Below are 16152 nucleotides of genomic sequence, written 5' to 3' on the forward strand. Positions count from 1 at the left end.
TGATCCCTCACCCCCACTGTTTAGTTTAAAGCCCTCCCTACTGCCCTTGTTATTCGACTCACCAGAACACTGGTCCCTGCATGGGCGGCGCAGTGGTTAGCACCGCAGCCTCACAGCTCCAGCGACCCGGGTTCAATTCTGGGTACTGCCTGTGTGGAGTTTGCAAGTTCTCCCTCTGTCTGCATGGGTTTCCTCCCACATGCCAAAGACTTGCAGGTTGATAGGTAAATTGGCCATTATAAATTGCCCCTAGTATAGGTAGGTGGTAGGGAAATATAGGGACAGGTGGGGATGTGGTAGGAATATGGAACTAGTGTAGGATTAGTATAAATGGGTGGTTGATGGTCGGCACAGACTCGGTGGGCCGAAGGGCCTGTTTCAGTGCTGTATCTCTAAGTAACTAAGACCACCCCAACGGTACAGTTCCCACTTTCTCCAGTACTGGTGCCAGTGCCCCATGAATCGAAACCCATTTCTCCCACTTCTTTGAGCCATGCATTTAACTCTCTGATCTTATTTCCCCAGCGTAATTTGCTCGTGGCTCAGGTAATAACCCAGAGATTGTTACCTTTGAGGATCTGCTTTTTAATTTAGCTCCATACTCCCTACGCAGGATCTCTTTCTTAGTTCTATCTATGTCGTTGGTATCCACGTGGACCACGACAACTGGATCCTTCCCCTCCCACTACAAGTTCCTCTCCAGCCCTGAGCAGATGTCTCGAACCCTGGCACTGGGCAGGCAACACAGCCTTCTGGACTCTCTATCTTGGCTGCAGAGAACAGTGTCTATTCCCTTGACTGTACTGTCTCCGACTACCGCTACATTCCTATTTATGAATGGCTTCCTGTACCACGGTGCCATGGTCAGTTTGCTTATCCACTCTGCAGCCCTCGCTGTCATCTATACAATCTGAAAGAGCCTCAAACCTGTTGGACAATTGCAGAGGCTGAGGCTCCTCCACTTCTACCTTCTTGATCCCCTTACCTCCCTCACTGTCAGTCATACCCTTCTGTCCCTGACCATTGACTAAATCAGAAGACTGCCGTCTGGAACAAAGTGTCCAGGTAACTTGCCCCTCCCTGCAGCTCAGCTTCCAGCTCATTGACTCTGAGCCATAGAAAATTTAAAGCACAGAAGGAGGCCATTCAGCCCATCGTGTCCGTGCTGGCTAAAAAAACTAGCTGCCCAATCTAATTCCACCTTCCAGTACCTGGTCCATAGCCTTGCAGGTTACAGCACTTCAGGTTCATGTGCAAGTACATTTTAAAAGAATTGAGGGGCGGCGCAGTGGTTAGCACCGCAGCCTCACAGCTCCAGCGACCCGGGTTCAATTCTGGGTACTGCCTGTGTGGAGTTTGCAAGTTCTCCCTGTGTCTGCGTGGGTTTCCTCCGGGTGCTCCGGTTTCCTCCCACAAGTCAAAGACTTGCAGGTTGATAGGTAAATTGGCCATTAGCAATTGCCCCTAGTATAGGTAGGTGGTAGGGAAATATAGGGACAGGTGGGGATGTGGTAGGAATATGGAATTAGTGTAGGATTAGTATAAATGGGTGGTTGATGGTCGGCACAGACTCGGTGGGCCGAAGGGCCTGTTTCAGTGCTGTATCTCTAAACTAAACCACCATTCCTGGCAGTGAATTCCAGACACCCTCTGGGTGAAAAAGCTTTTTCTCATGTCCCTTCTAATCCTTCTACCAATCACCTTAAATCTGTGCCCCCTGGTAATTGATCTCTTTGCTAGGGGAAACAGGTCCTTCCTTTTTACTCTGTCTAGGCCCCTCATAATTTTGTGCACCTCAATTCAGACACCCCTCAGCCTCCTTTGTTCTAAGGAAAACAACCCTAGCCTATCCAGTCTTTCCTCATAGCTGCAACTTTCAAGCCCTGGCAATATTCTTGTAAATCTCCTCTGCATTCTCTCTAGAGCAACTATATCCTTCCTGTAATGTTGCAACCAGAACTGTACGCAATACTCCAACTGTGACCGAACCAGCGTTTTATACAGTTCCAGCATTACATCCCTACTTTTGTATTCTATACCTTGACTAATAATGGAAAGCATTCCATATGCCTTCTTCACCACTTTATCTACTTGTCCTGCAACCTTTAGGGACCTGTGGACATGCACTCTAAGGTCTCTCACTTCTTCTACCCCTCTCAATATCCTCCTGTTTATTCTCTTGCTTTATTTGCCGTCCCCAAGTGCATTAACTCACACATCTCTGGATTGAATTCCATTTTCCACTTTTCCGCCCACTCAACCAGATCATTGATATCATTCTGGAGTCTATAGCCATCCTCTTCACTATCAACTCCTCGAGCCGCAGCCACTTACTGTAGACATGTTTGCCGTGGATCACACTGGCATCCACCAGCTTCCACATACTGCAGCCGCAACATATCACCTGCCCTGCCGTCTTTATAATGTGTTAATTTATTTTTCTTAATTTATAATTAGTAAACCCCACTACTACCAAGCCCCACTACTAGTAAGCTTTACTACTGCTGGTAAACCTTACCACAACTAATGAAACCTTTTACTTGAGTATTGCTGAAAATAGAAACATGTTGTCGAAGCTTTTCGTATTGCACTCTTGAGGACAATTCGCAAGAATACCAATGTAAGGGAAAGCAACAACTTTATACTGTATGAGAAGAGAGTGCTGATTGGTTGGCAAGTGGACTCTGGTAGAGGCGTTACCGTGGAGCATGCTCTAGTTTACGGTGGCTGACAGTTAACTGCCAAGCTTTGTTTGAAATTTAAACCAGGCAGCTTGACTCTGGTCAAGGCATTGCCCTAAGGAATGAACCAGCGAATGGCTGTCACTTATTTTGTTTAGCTGAAACAGGCGCAATGTATGTACATGTTCGTTCTGTCTGCAACGAACAGGGCCTTGTGTATTAATGTATGTTGCTTCCAGTACGCGCAAATATGCCACACTGTGAGCCCGCCTGACAATCTTAAGTTGGTTGTCAGTGTAATTCTTAGTCATGGCGATCTAGACCCGCCACCATTGTGTGAATCAGTATTCATTAAACTTATGAACTCGGCAACTCGCGCAGTTGACTTCAGTTTTAACGACACCAGGTATGCCCAAATAGATGGTGTTGCCATGGGATCCCCTCTAGGCCCAGCTCTCGCAAACATCTTTGTTGGGTTCCATGAGAAACGTGTCTTCGAGGGAATGACACCTAATCTCTTCCCTGTTGCATATTTCTGATATGCAGATGATGCGTTTGCTATATTTGAATCTGCAGCTGCATGTAATAATTTCCTTACACGTCTTCATGGGCTCCATTCTGCGCTCAAATTCACCTTTGAAATGTAGTAGCCAGATGAGCTCACTTTCCTTGATGTACCAGTTGAGAAATCTGCTAAGGGGTTCTCTACCACAAGCCTACCTTAACTGGTCAATACATGTGTTGGGATTCTTACAGTTCTATGCGGTATAAGATTGACCTTATTGGCAACCTCGTAAATAGGGCCTGAGCCATTTGCTCACCATGCAAGCTTGATGCTGAAATAGGGCGAATCAAAGACATCCTGCGTGACAATGGCGACCCTTATCACATCATTTCTCGCTGTACATCACGGAAACTTATGAACGGACCTAAGGCCGTCATTTGCGGCCCTGAAGAGCACCCAGTCTACCTCAGATTACCCTGGAAGGGTAAAGTATGCCAAGAATTTGAGCAACAGGTGAAGCTAGCTATTTCACGCTGCTACTATGCAGTAGCAACGCGTGTGGTGTTTGCCACTAACAGGATGCTGCCATCAAGCCAAAAAAACGTTCTGCCTATCACACAAATGAGTAATGTGTTAAATGAATTTCAATGCCGGTGTGATGCTAGGTATATAGGCCATACGTTCTAAAGATCTCACATCGAATCAATTATCATGTCCCTTCTGCTGCTCGCACGGTCATGGTACAGGCCGCACCTAACTAGCCCGTGCTTGCAAAACTCAAAACACAGTGTCTAACATTGGATGTGATTCCGTGATTGGACAACATTTGCTAAATAATCCACGGTGTGTTGGGAATTACGCTGACAACTGCTTTAACATTGTCAGGCTCACAGTGTGTTGCATTTGTGCATACTGGAAGCTACATATATTAATACACAGAACCCTGTTCTTTGCAGACAAAGAACATGTACACACATTGCACCTGTTTCAGCTAAACAAAATAAGTGACAGCCATTTGCTGGTTCATTCCTCAGGGCAATGCCTTGGCCAATTAGAGTCAAGTTGCCTGGTTTAAATTTGAAACAAAGCTTGGCAGTTAACTGTCAGTCACCATAAACTGGTGCATTCTCCATGGCAATGCATCTACCAATCACAGTCTGCTTGCCAACCAATCAGCACTCTCTAATACAGTATAAAATTATTGCTTTCCCTTACACTGGTATTGTGAATTGTCCTGATGAGCGCAAGATGAAAAACTTCGACAACATGTACCTATTTTCAGCAATCCTCAAGTTCTGTCCTACGAAACGACTATTTGAGAACCTTACTAATAAATCACCTGAGTCTCAGAAGATTCTTATTATTTCAATTAATGCAATACTAACCCTAATTAAAATTCCTTAGTTTAGATAAGAGAAAAAGCTCACCAACCGATCACTTACCTTCTTTGCTGCAACATCGCGTGTCAATTCCTCTTTGCCCGTCTGCATTGAATTCCCAAGTGAACCAAATTCCCAGCTTCACGCTGTGACTACGTTTCACTCAAGCAAAGTCTCCATCTGTGCTGTCCTCACTCTGTGCATCCTGGATGGTGTCGAGCTTCTTGAGTATGGTTGGAGCTGCACTCATCCAGACAAGTGGAGAGTATTCCATCACACTCCTGACTTGTGCCTTGTAGATGGTGGACAGGCATTGGGGAGTCAGGAGGTGAGTTACTCACTGCAGAAGTTTAGCTTCTGACCTACTCTTGTAGCCACAACATTTTTGTGGCTGGTCCAGTTCAGTTTCTGGTCAATGGTAACCGTTAGAATATTGGTACTGGGGGATTCAGCGATGGTAATGCCATTGAATGTCAAGAGGAGATGGTTAGATTCTCACTTGTTGGAGATTGTCATTACCTGGCACTTGTGTGGCGTGAATGTTACTTGTCAGCGCAAGTCTGAATGTTGTCCAGGTCGTGCTGCACATGGGCACGGACTGCTTCAGCATCTGAGGAGTTGCGAATAGTACTGAACATTGTACAATCATCAGTGAGCATCCCCACTTCTGACCTTATGATAGATGGAAGGTCATTGATGAAGCAGCTGAAGATGGTTGGGCTTAGGACACTACTCTGAAGAACTCCTGCAGCAGTGTCCTGGGACTGAGGTGAATAGCCTCTAACAACCACAGCTATGTTCCTTTGTTCTAGGTACGACTCCAGTGTTGCTTGATCGCACCATCAGTGACATCTTCCATCACTTTGGTGATGATTGAGAGTAGACCGAGGGGGAGGTATTTGGACTGATTGGATTTGGCCTTTTTTGTGGACAGGGCATAACTGGGCAATTTTCCACATTGTCTGGTAAATGCCAGTGTTGTAGCTGCACTGGAACAGCTTGACTAGGGGCACGGCTTGTTCTGGAGCACATGTCTTCAGCACTACAAGCAGGATTTTGTCAGGGTCCATAGCCTTTGCTGTATCCAGTGCTTTCAGCTGTTTCTTGATGTCATGTGGAGTGAATCAAATTGTCTGAAGACTGGTATCTATGATGGTGGGAAGCCAAGATGGATCATCCACTTAGCACTTGTGGCTGAAGATGGTTAAAAATGCTTCAGCCTTGTCTTTTGCACTGATGTGCTGGGCTCTGCTATCATTGAGGACAGGGAGCCTCCTCCTCTCATTGGTTGTTCAGTTGTCCACCATCATTCATGATTGTATGTGGCAGGACTGCAGAGCTTTGATTTGACCTGTTGGTTGTGAAATTGCATAGCTGTCTATAGCATGCTGCTTCTGCTGTTAAGTATGCATGTAGTCCAGTGTTGCTAGCTCATTTTTATATATGCCTGGTGCTGCTGGCATGCTTTCCTACTTGAATCTGAGTTGGTCCCCTGCCTTGATGGTGCTAGTAGAATAAGGGATATGCCAAGCCATGAGGTTACAGATTGTGGTTGAATACAGTTCTGCTTCTGCTGATAGCCCCAAGCGCCTCATAGATCCTCAGTTTTGAGCAGCTAGATCTGTTCTGATTCTATCCCATTTAGCATGATAGTAGTGCCACACAACACGATTGAGGATATCATCAGTGTGAAGACAGGAGTTCATCTCCACAAGGACTGTGCGGTGGTCACTTCTGTCAGTACTGTCATGGACAGATGCATCTGCAACAAATAGATTGGTGAGGATGAGGTCAAGTAGGTTTTCCCCTCTTGATTCTCTCTCGGTAAAGGCCTGCTCGGGTATGAAATTGAAACCCGACCGGGCCCGACCCGAGCTCATCCAACTCCAACCCGAACCCGACGTGGGCCCGAGTCCTTTGATTTTTTTTTTCCCTCGCCCGACCCGTCCCGACTACCATAATAAAGTTAATTATATCTAACCGGTTATTGTGCTCTACCTTGTCCAAATGTTATGATCCTCCGTTCCAGCAGCATGTTTCCCGCCTTGACGTCCTGGCTGAATGTTAAAATTTTGAAGATTACTTCCCTCCCTGAGCAAGGCAGCAGTGTGTCCACATCCAGCCCGACCCGAGCTGAGCCCAGTTGCTGGACCCGGAAGAGAGACCTGACCCAAACCCGATGCATGTCGTCTGATCTGGTCGGGTTCGGGTCGGGTAGCCATGCTTTATCTCTCAGACCCAGACTGGTAGATATGTCCTTCAGGACTCAGCCAGCTCGGTCAGTAGTGATGTTATTGAGTCATTGTTGGTGATGGACATTGAAATTTTCAAATCAGAGTGCCCTTGCCACCCTCAGTGCTTCTTCCAAATGGTGTTCAACATGGAGCAATATTGATTTATCAACGGAGGGAGGGTGGTTGGTGGTAATGAGCAGGCGTTTTCCTTGCCCATGTTTGATCTGATGCCTTGAGACTTTATTGGTCTGGAGTCAATGTTGAGGTCTCTTAGGGCCACTCCTTCCCGACTGTATACCACTGTGCCCTGCCACCTCTGGTGGGTCTGTCGTTCTGGTGGGACAGGACATATCCAGGGATGGTGTTGGAGGAGTCTTTGACATTGGCTGTAACATATGATTTGATGAGTCAGGCTGTTTCTTGACTAGCACAACAAAAACAAGAAATGCTGGATTCACTCAGCAGGTCTGGCAGCATCTGTGGAAAGAGAAGCAGAGTTAACGTTTCGGGTCAGTGACCCTTCTTCGGAACTGACAAATATTAGAAAAGTCACAGATTATAAACAAGTGAGGTGGGGGTTGGGCAAGAGATAACAAAGGAGAAGGTGCAGATTGGACCAGGCCACATAGCTGACCAAAAGGTCACAGAGCAAAGGCAAACAATATGTTAATGGTGTGTTGAAAGACAAAGCATTAGTACAGATTAGGTGTGAATATACTGAATATAGAACATCAGCAAGTGCAAACCTGAAGAAAAACAACCTGAAAAAAACAGTGGGTAAGCAAACTGAACAAACTAAGATGAAATGAAATAAATGCAAAAAATGTAAAAAGGAATGCAAAAAAAAAAAGGAAGAAAAAATAACTAAAAATGAAAGTAAAGTGGGGCGCTGTCATGCTCTGAAATGATTGAACTCAATGTTCAGTCCGGCAGGCTGCAGTGTGCCTAATCGGTAGATGAGATGCTGTTCCTCGAGCTTGCGTTGATGTTCACTGGAACACTGCAGCAATCCCAGGACAGAGATGTGAGCATGAGAGCAGGGGGGAGTGTTGAAATGGCAAGCAACCGGAAGCTCAGGGTCCTGCTTGCGGACTGAGCGGAGATGTTCCGCAAAGCGGTCACCCAGTCTGCGCTTGGTCTCCCCAATGTAGAGGAGACCACACTGTGAGCAGCGAATACAGTATACTACATTGAAAGAAGTACAAGTAAATCGCTGCTTCACCTGAAAGGAGTGTTTGGGGCCTGGGATAGTGAGGAGAGAGGAGGTAAATGGGCAGGTATTACACCTCCTGCGATTGCAAGGGAAGGTGCCCTGGGACGGGGACGAGGTGGTGGGGGTAATGGAGGAGTGGACCAGGGTGTCGCGGAGGGAACGATCCCTTCGGAATGCTGACAGGGGAAGGGAGGGGAAGATGCGACTGGTAGTGGCATCACGCTGGAGGTGGCGAAAATGGCGGAGGATGATCCTTTGGATATGGAGGCTGGTGGGATGAAAAGTGAGGACAAGGGGAACCCTGTCACGGTTCTGGGAGGGAGGGGAAGGGGTGAGGGTAGAGGTGCGGGGAATAGGTCGGACACGGTTGAGGGCCCTGTCAACCACAGTGGGGGGAAATCCTCGGTTGAGGAAAAAGGAGGTCATATCAGAAGCACCGTCATGGAAGGTAGCATCATCAGAGCAGATGCGTCGGAGACGGAGAAACTGGGAGAATGGAATGGAGTCCTTACAGGAGGTAGGGTGTGAAGAAGTGTAGTCGAGGTAGCTGTGGGAGTCAGTGGGCTTATAATGGATATTGGTAGACAACCTATCCCCAGAGATGGAGACAGAGAAGTCGAGGAAGGGAAGGGAAGTGTCAGAGATGGACCATGTAAAGGTGAGAGAAGGGTGGAAATTGGAAGCAAAGTTGATAAAGTTTTCTAGTTCGGGGCGGGAGCAGGAAACGGCACCGATACAGTCATCAATGTACCGGAAAAAGAGTTGGGGGAGGGGGCCTGAGTAGGACTGGAACAAAGAATGCTCGACATATCCCACAAAAAGACAGGCATAACTAGGACCCATGCGGGTACCCATAGCGACACCTTTTACTTGAAGGAAGTGCGTGGAGTTGAAGGAAAAGTTGTTCAATGTGAGAACAAGTTCAGCCAGGCGGAGGAGGGTGGTGGTGGATGGGGACTGGTTGGGCCTCTGTTCCAGGAAGAAGCGGAGAGCCCTCAAACCATCCTGGTGGGGGATGGAGGTGTAGAGCGATTGGACGTCCATAGTGAAGAGGAGGCGGTTGGGACCAGGAAACTGGAAATTGTCAAAAAATTTCCTTTTTTTTTTTGCATTCCTTTTTACATTTTTTGCATTTATTTCATTTCATCTTAGTTTGTTCAGTTTGCTTACCCACTGTTTTTTTCAGGTTGTTTTTCTTCAGGTTTGCACTTGCTGATGTTCTATATTCAGTATATTCACACCTAATCTGTACTAATGCTTTGTCTTTCAACACACCATTAACATATTGTTTGCCTTTGCTCTGTGACCTTTTGGTCAGCTATGTGGCCTGGTCCAATCTGCACCTTCTCCTTTGTTATCTCTTGCCCAACCCCCACCTCACTTGTTTATAATCTGTGACTTTTCTAATATTTGTCAGTTCCGAAGAAGGGTCACTGACCCGAAACGTTAACTCTGCTTCTCTTTCCACAGATGCTGCCAGACCTGCTGAGTGAATCCAGCATTTCTTGTTTTTGTTTCAGATTTCCAGCATCCGCAGTATTTTGCTTTTGTTTCTTGACTAGTCTGTGGGACATATCTCCCAATTTTGGCACAAATTCTCAGATGCTGGTGAGGAGGACTTTGCAGGGTTGACTGGGCAGGGTGTGTCTTCATTGTTTCCGGTGCCTAGGTCAATGCTGGGTGGTCCGTTTATTTAAATTCTTATTCAACTTTCCCTGTAGCGGATTTGATAAACTAAGTGGCTTGCTACTTACAACGGCCATTTTACCTATCACCTGCAAGTCTTTGGCTGTGGGAGGAAACCGGAGCACCCGGCGAAAACCCACGCGGTCACAGGGAGAACTTACAAACTCCGCACAGGCAGTACCCAGAATCGAACCCGGGTCCCTGGAGCTGTGAGGCTGCGGTGCTAACCACTGCGCCACTGTGCATTCCTTCATCAGTGCTGGGGTCAGAGTTCTGGAACACCCTACCTAACAGCACTATACCACAAGGAATGCAGCAGTTCAAGAAGGCAGTTCACCATCACCTCCTCAAGGGCTGTTGGGAATGGGTTATCTGTGCAGACCTTGCCAGTGATATCCAGATCCCAAGACTGAATAAACAAAATACAAAACTTGAAGTGTTCAAAGTGAACAAAACCCATCATTTCGGTTGATTTTAGTTAAAACAAACTTCTCGTGCTTTATTCAAAGCAATGTTATGAGTTACGGATTCAGGCAACTGGTCCAGATGAGGAAAAGCATAAATGGTAATCATTTCTGAAGACTGCTTTATGTATGAGACATGTGTATTCTGTCTCTGTGGTTATTTTGAATTCAGTAGAAGCTTCCACCACAGCCAGCAGGGGCTTCATTAAAATGTGATGGTCATGCTCCAATTCTGTTATTTGGACCCCAGTGCCATTTAATCTGAAAATTGTTGAAACCTGATCCCAGATCTGTCTGTAAAACCTGCCTTGATGGATGTTTGAGAGCTAGTGAAGCTCTGTGCAAAAAAAGGGCTCTCAGCTCAGTCAACCATAGAATCTTTATAGTAAAAACAAAATGCTGGAAATACTCAGTAAGTCAGGCAGCATCTGTGGAAGAGATAAGTAGAGTTAACAGGCTGAATTTTCATTCGGCTGCAGAAGTGGATGGTCCCGCAATTTCCTGCTGCTGGCTGGTGTGGCAGTCCCCGCCATACTTCCATCTCTAGGCAATTTTCTTGGAGGCAGAATCAAGGATCGGTGAGAGCGGAGTGTAATAGTTACCTGCCCGCAAATGTTGGGTACCCAATTAGGACAATTAAAGGGCCTATTAAGGCCACTCAGCACACGTGGACAGGAATTTTCCAGCCAGCAAGCTGGTCCTCTGCTGATGCTGAAATGTGGCAGCAGACTGGAGGGCCAGCGCTCTATCCAGCTAGGAACCCCGCCCTCCTCGCCATACATGCCATAGCCTTAAGGCTCTTGGAGGCGGGCAGTCAAATTGCCCTCTGGGTCCTGCCACTGGCATGTGTGGGTTCTTGACCCACATTTCCTACCGATGGCAGGATTGGGACCCACAAACAAAATTCCAGCCCAACATTTCAGGTCAATGAGTTCTGATGAATGGTGATCAATCTGAAATGTTTTCTGTCTTTACTTCAGATTTCCAGCATTTGCAGTTTTTTTTTCAGAGGATCTTTTTTGCTGTCTGGCTTGCCAGCTTCCAGATTCTTTGTTTGCTACTTTTTTTGGCGTTAGCACCCTGAGTAAGCTTTAGTCTATTATTGCTACTTTATTCTGGATGGAGACACACTTGGAGGAGGAGCAGCAGTAACTACTGCAGCCAACCCAAGTTGGGCCTCTTCGAAGACAGCAAGTGACAGGGGCAGGGTGCTTTTTCATTGGTCCTCAAAGTTACCACAGCCCTTCACTTCTTTATTACTGGCTCCTTTCAGTCTGCCACAGGGACATCGGTAACATCTGTAGTATAGAGCTATATTAAGCACGTCACTGACTCCCTGTTCTTTTTTTTCATTCTTTCATGGGATGTGGGCATCACTGGCAAGGCCAGCATTTGTTGTCCATCCCTAATTGCCCTTGACAACTCCGTGGCTTGCTAGGCAATTTCGGAGCCAACCCCATTGCTGTGGGTCTGGATTTACATGTAGGCCAGACCAGGTAAGGATGACAGATTTCCTTCCTTAAAGGACATTAGTGAACCAGATGGGTTTTTACAACAATCAATGATAGTTTTGTGGCACTAGTTCTGAGACTAGTTTTCAATTCCAGATTTTTTTTTTAAATTTGAATTTAAATTCCAACAGCTGACATGGTGGGATTTGAAGCTGTGACCCCAGGGTATTAGCTTGAGCCTCTGAATGACTAGTTCAGTGACATTGCCACTAGGTCACCATCACCGCCCCCCCCCCTCCCCGGCCCCAAGCATCGCTATCATGGAGCTGTATATTCTTCTTTCCGTTGATCTCAGCAATCAACAGGAGAGCGCTCAGAGTTTTGCAACAGTGACCGGCTTCCTTAGTGTGCAGGTTATCATTGATTGCACATTGGTTGCTATCATGGTTCCTGGACACCACCCAGTAGAGTATGTCAATAGAAAAGGCTATCTCTGTTAATGTCCAACGAGTGATTGATCATGCAGGTTTGTGTAAGGTACCCAGGCACCGCAATGCCTCAATGTATTTATTGTAAAACAATCCACCATCCTCAATATTTAATCACGTGGGCTATGGCAGGTTTGGTCGCTTGGGAACAAGGGATGGATGTGTGGTCCTTTCCCAATATCTCCATACAGCAGAGGGAGATACCTTGGTTCTCATTCTCCTATTATTGGCACAATATTTCTTGCTGTTTTAATTTAATCATTTTGTGGTTGTGTATCATTTGAATGTCCTGCACAGTCATTTTTGCAAGACTTTAATCAGAAACAACTGTTGACGCAGCATCCATTGCAGGAACATTGAGAACCTGAATATTTGCTGGGATTTCCAAGTGGGTGAGAGGAGCTTTGGTCCAGAAGTTCAGATTTCCACAATGCAGGGACATTTTAACGTCAGGGTGTGCATGTTTTGTTGTAACAGGTTCCCCACCCAGAAGCCAGGCTGGTTGACAGACCTATCATTTTTCTGGGGAGTTAAAATTACCTCTTGTGTGTCTATTATTGAGGAATACACTACATTAAGCATTACTTATTAATGCAATGGTTATGGAGTTCTTTACTACCAAGATTATGACCATCCATTCAGTTGCCTCTGCTCCCTCACTAAAGCTATTTTGCACATGGCAGTACAGCTTAAAGTATTCATACATAAGAGTTCATGCAGATCATCATAGGCATCAGATACAAGAGTGTTGTTAACCTTTTACAGCAACAACAACTTGCATTTATATTGCACCTTGAACATAGTAAACCGTTCCAAGGTGCTTCACAGACAGTTGAACGTATAGCTACCAATGGTGAAGCAATTAAAATTGGAGGAGTGCAAAGTTCACGGAGGTTTGTAGGGAGGGGGTAAGGCCATAGATATCATAAACAATATTAACCCAATAATAGTTATACATTTGCATTCTCATCAGGTGGATGGTTGGTAAAATGGCTCTTTAATGTCACAGTTTTTATTGGTTGGTTGCTGAACCAAATATTCACAAACTTTGAATCTGTATCCTCCTATGACTGAAACTAATGGCCTATGAAACTACCATGGCTTTGATTTTTGTTAGATGTCAGCAAGCTATTCTGATGCAAGAACTAAACACTGTGGATGCTGGAAATCTGAAATAAAGACGAAAATGCTGGAAATATTCGGCAGGTCTTGTAGCATCTGTGGAGAGAGAAACAGAGTTAACATTTCAGGTCAATGACCTTTCATCAGAATGCTTCCAGCATTTTCTGTCTTTCTACATTTTGATGACTGACTCCCTTTTGTTTATATATGGACAAACACCCCTTTATCATAACATTGTTTCTGTCCAGTTTGTTTTTTGAATTTCTTTTTGTCAGATTATAATCCCATTTTCCATTCTGATATAGAAGGTAACCTCCATGGTACTAAAACCAGCTTTTGTTATTGTATTGATGCAGTTAAGAGTATTGGAAAATTGAATCAGATGTTTTCTGTATTTAATGTTGGGTAGAATATTTACTCAAAATAAAATGCCATTTATCAAGCCAAGTGCTCAAAATTGTCTATCCCAGTATTTATTAAACACTGTCCTGGCAGCTAACACCTGGGTGCCCTGACCTAGCCATCCTTCCCAGCTGTGCTGGTGTAACCCTTTTCCAAAGTACGTGCAGTAGTATCCAAGGAGCTGGTCTTATTCTTGAAATTCTTCATGTATCTGTATTTTCTCCTTTCTCTCTTCAGGAATTTCTTAAAATTTGACCTTTGCATAAAAATTAAGAATGTTGGTGCAGTATGTTATGTGAAAGATTGCAAGATGGAATTTATCGGATGTTCTCTTATTGAGGCAAAAACATATAATACCCGTTCTCCATGCTCCTGTAAACATTGCTGGCTCAAGAGCTTACATATGCTCTGCAGAGGAGAGCTTGGTAGGGAATAATGGGAACCACTTTACCTCTGGTGAGTAACCTGCCTTTTTTATAGGAAGGAAAAGTTGACAAGAATCCAGTTAGAAATTTCTTGGATGACCGTCGGCGTTCAGGTCCCTTACCAGAGGGGGATAAGAGAGTGGGCAGTCGGCGTAATGTTCGCAACTGGGGTGGCCCTGACTTTGAGATGGTAAAGTCTGGTATAGAAAAGAAGCGATGGGAGAAAGGGTGGCAGGTAAGTTATAGCCAATGCATGTAAAAGTGCATGATGTGTTTTTGTGGCTGTGTATCTGAAGATTTCATGTGTAAACCTTTCTTGAAATGTTCTTAAAAATCTGTTAGATTGTCATGGTGGAACTTTTAGAAAGGTGCATTACAGTTTTTAATGAGAACCAAAACTATCAAATTGGAGAAATAAGGGCTGAAATTTAACCCCACCCCCACCCCGGGTGCGGGGTGTGGGGTTGCTCTGGCCGTTACCTGTTCGCCCCCGCTGCTATTTTACCAGTGGCGGAGGAGGTGGCAAACAGCCCATCTGCCCCAGGCCAATTGAAGCCCTTAAGTGGCCAATTAATTGCCACTTAAGGGCCTCTTTCCGCTGTGGCTGGCATACCAGTGGCAGATGGGCACTTCAGCACCTGAGGAGGCTGCCTCATAGTTAAGGAGCTTAATCGGGCAATTAAACTGGTTGTGCACACAAACTAGGTGGGATGCTTGCTGTGATGTATTAGAATTGAGCACCATGCTGAAACATAGTACTGTTGTGGAAGTGCTGAAAGCAAATAAGACATTGAAGAAATTGAGTTTAGACAAATGTACACTCCAGTTTCCAGCCTTGGGTGACCCAGAAGAAATGAAATTAGTCATTTTTAGTGATGCGTCACATGCGTCGTCCTGATGGTTATTCGAGCGCAGCAGGGTTCATTATATTTTTGGTGGGAGGAAATGATAAATGTTGTCCATTAGCCTGGGCATCGAAGAAAATAAAGAAGATAGTTAAAAGCACCTTAGCTTCTGAGACACTTGCACTGATAGAAGCGATTGATACGGGTATGTATTTATTGAGTATTTTAAAGGAACTCTCATGTAAGAGGCAATCGGAGAAAAATTTTCTTATAGAGTACTATATAGATAACCATTCTTTCTGGGACAATATCCATTCGACAAAAAGTGTCAGGGAAAGCGGTTGAGGATTGATCGCACGAGGATAAAAGAAATGTTGGAAAGAAAAATTTTAAGTTATTTAATTCAAATTGTTAGTTTTGCCTTTTCCTCCTTCACATCTCCACAGGATTCAGTGTTGTTGATTATGTCATCCTCATTAACCACATGTCCTGTGTTTCAACTTCAAGGGATAACCCTTCCATGGATCCATTCCCACCCAGTCCCATACTGCCAGCCCATCTAAAGCAATGGCTTCTCTTCTTGCTCCACACTGATATGCAGATTTCCCAAAACATCCACCTTGAATCCCTCCTCTTTTTCATCTGCAGGCTGCTCCTCAATGACATCATCCGTAAGCAAGGTGTCAAATTCTGTAGTCTCTGATTTTTCAAAAAAAATTATTTGATCTGTGTTCTCGGTTGCCCTGGTAACCAAGATTTCTGCCTTGTTCTTTTGCAGTGTGAATGTGCGATCATCTGACTTTCCAGACTCCATCTTAAACTTTTTTTAAAAATCACAATCTTTAAAACATTATCATGTTACAAAATCCAGCGTTCATAACTCTGTGAGATTACTAATTAACCCTGCTTCATTTCTATAGGAAGGATGTGATTGCACTGGAGAGGGTGCAGAGGAGATTCACCAGGATGTTGCCTGGGCTGGAGCATTTCAACTATGAAGAGAGACTGGATAGGCTAGGGTCGTTTTCCTTAGAGCAGAGAAGGCTAAGGGGGGACCTGATTGAGGTATACAAAATTATGAAGGGCATAGATAGGGTAGATAGGAAGAAACCTTTTCCCTTAGCGTAAGTGTCAATAACCAAGGGGCATAGATTTAAGGTAAGGGGCAGGAGGTTTAGAGGGGATTGGAGGAAAAATATTTTCACCCAGAGGGTGGTTGGAATCTAGAACACACTGCCTGAAGTGCGTGTAGAGGCA

General features: G+C 45.1%; 1 protein-coding gene across 13 annotated transcripts in view; it reads left to right on the forward strand.

Moving 5' to 3' along the window:
* Positions 1 to 16152, forward strand: part of LOC137374015 (coiled-coil domain-containing protein 9-like) — a 386016-nt gene that overhangs the window by 194007 nt on the left and 175857 nt on the right. For 11 of the 13 annotated variants that reach the window (XM_068039776.1, XM_068039773.1, XM_068039777.1 and 8 more), the window contains one exon: positions 14106 to 14285. The exons of the other annotated variants lie outside the window; for them this stretch is intronic. In XM_068039776.1, the coding sequence (XP_067895877.1) occupies positions 14106 to 14285 (180 nt within the window). The remainder of the gene's footprint in view (positions 1 to 14105; positions 14286 to 16152) is intronic. 13 annotated transcript variants of the gene reach the window in all.

The sequence above is a fragment of the Heterodontus francisci genome, chromosome 9, assembly GCF_036365525.1.
Source record: "Heterodontus francisci isolate sHetFra1 chromosome 9, sHetFra1.hap1, whole genome shotgun sequence".
NCBI lineage: Eukaryota > Metazoa > Chordata > Chondrichthyes > Heterodontiformes > Heterodontidae > Heterodontus > Heterodontus francisci.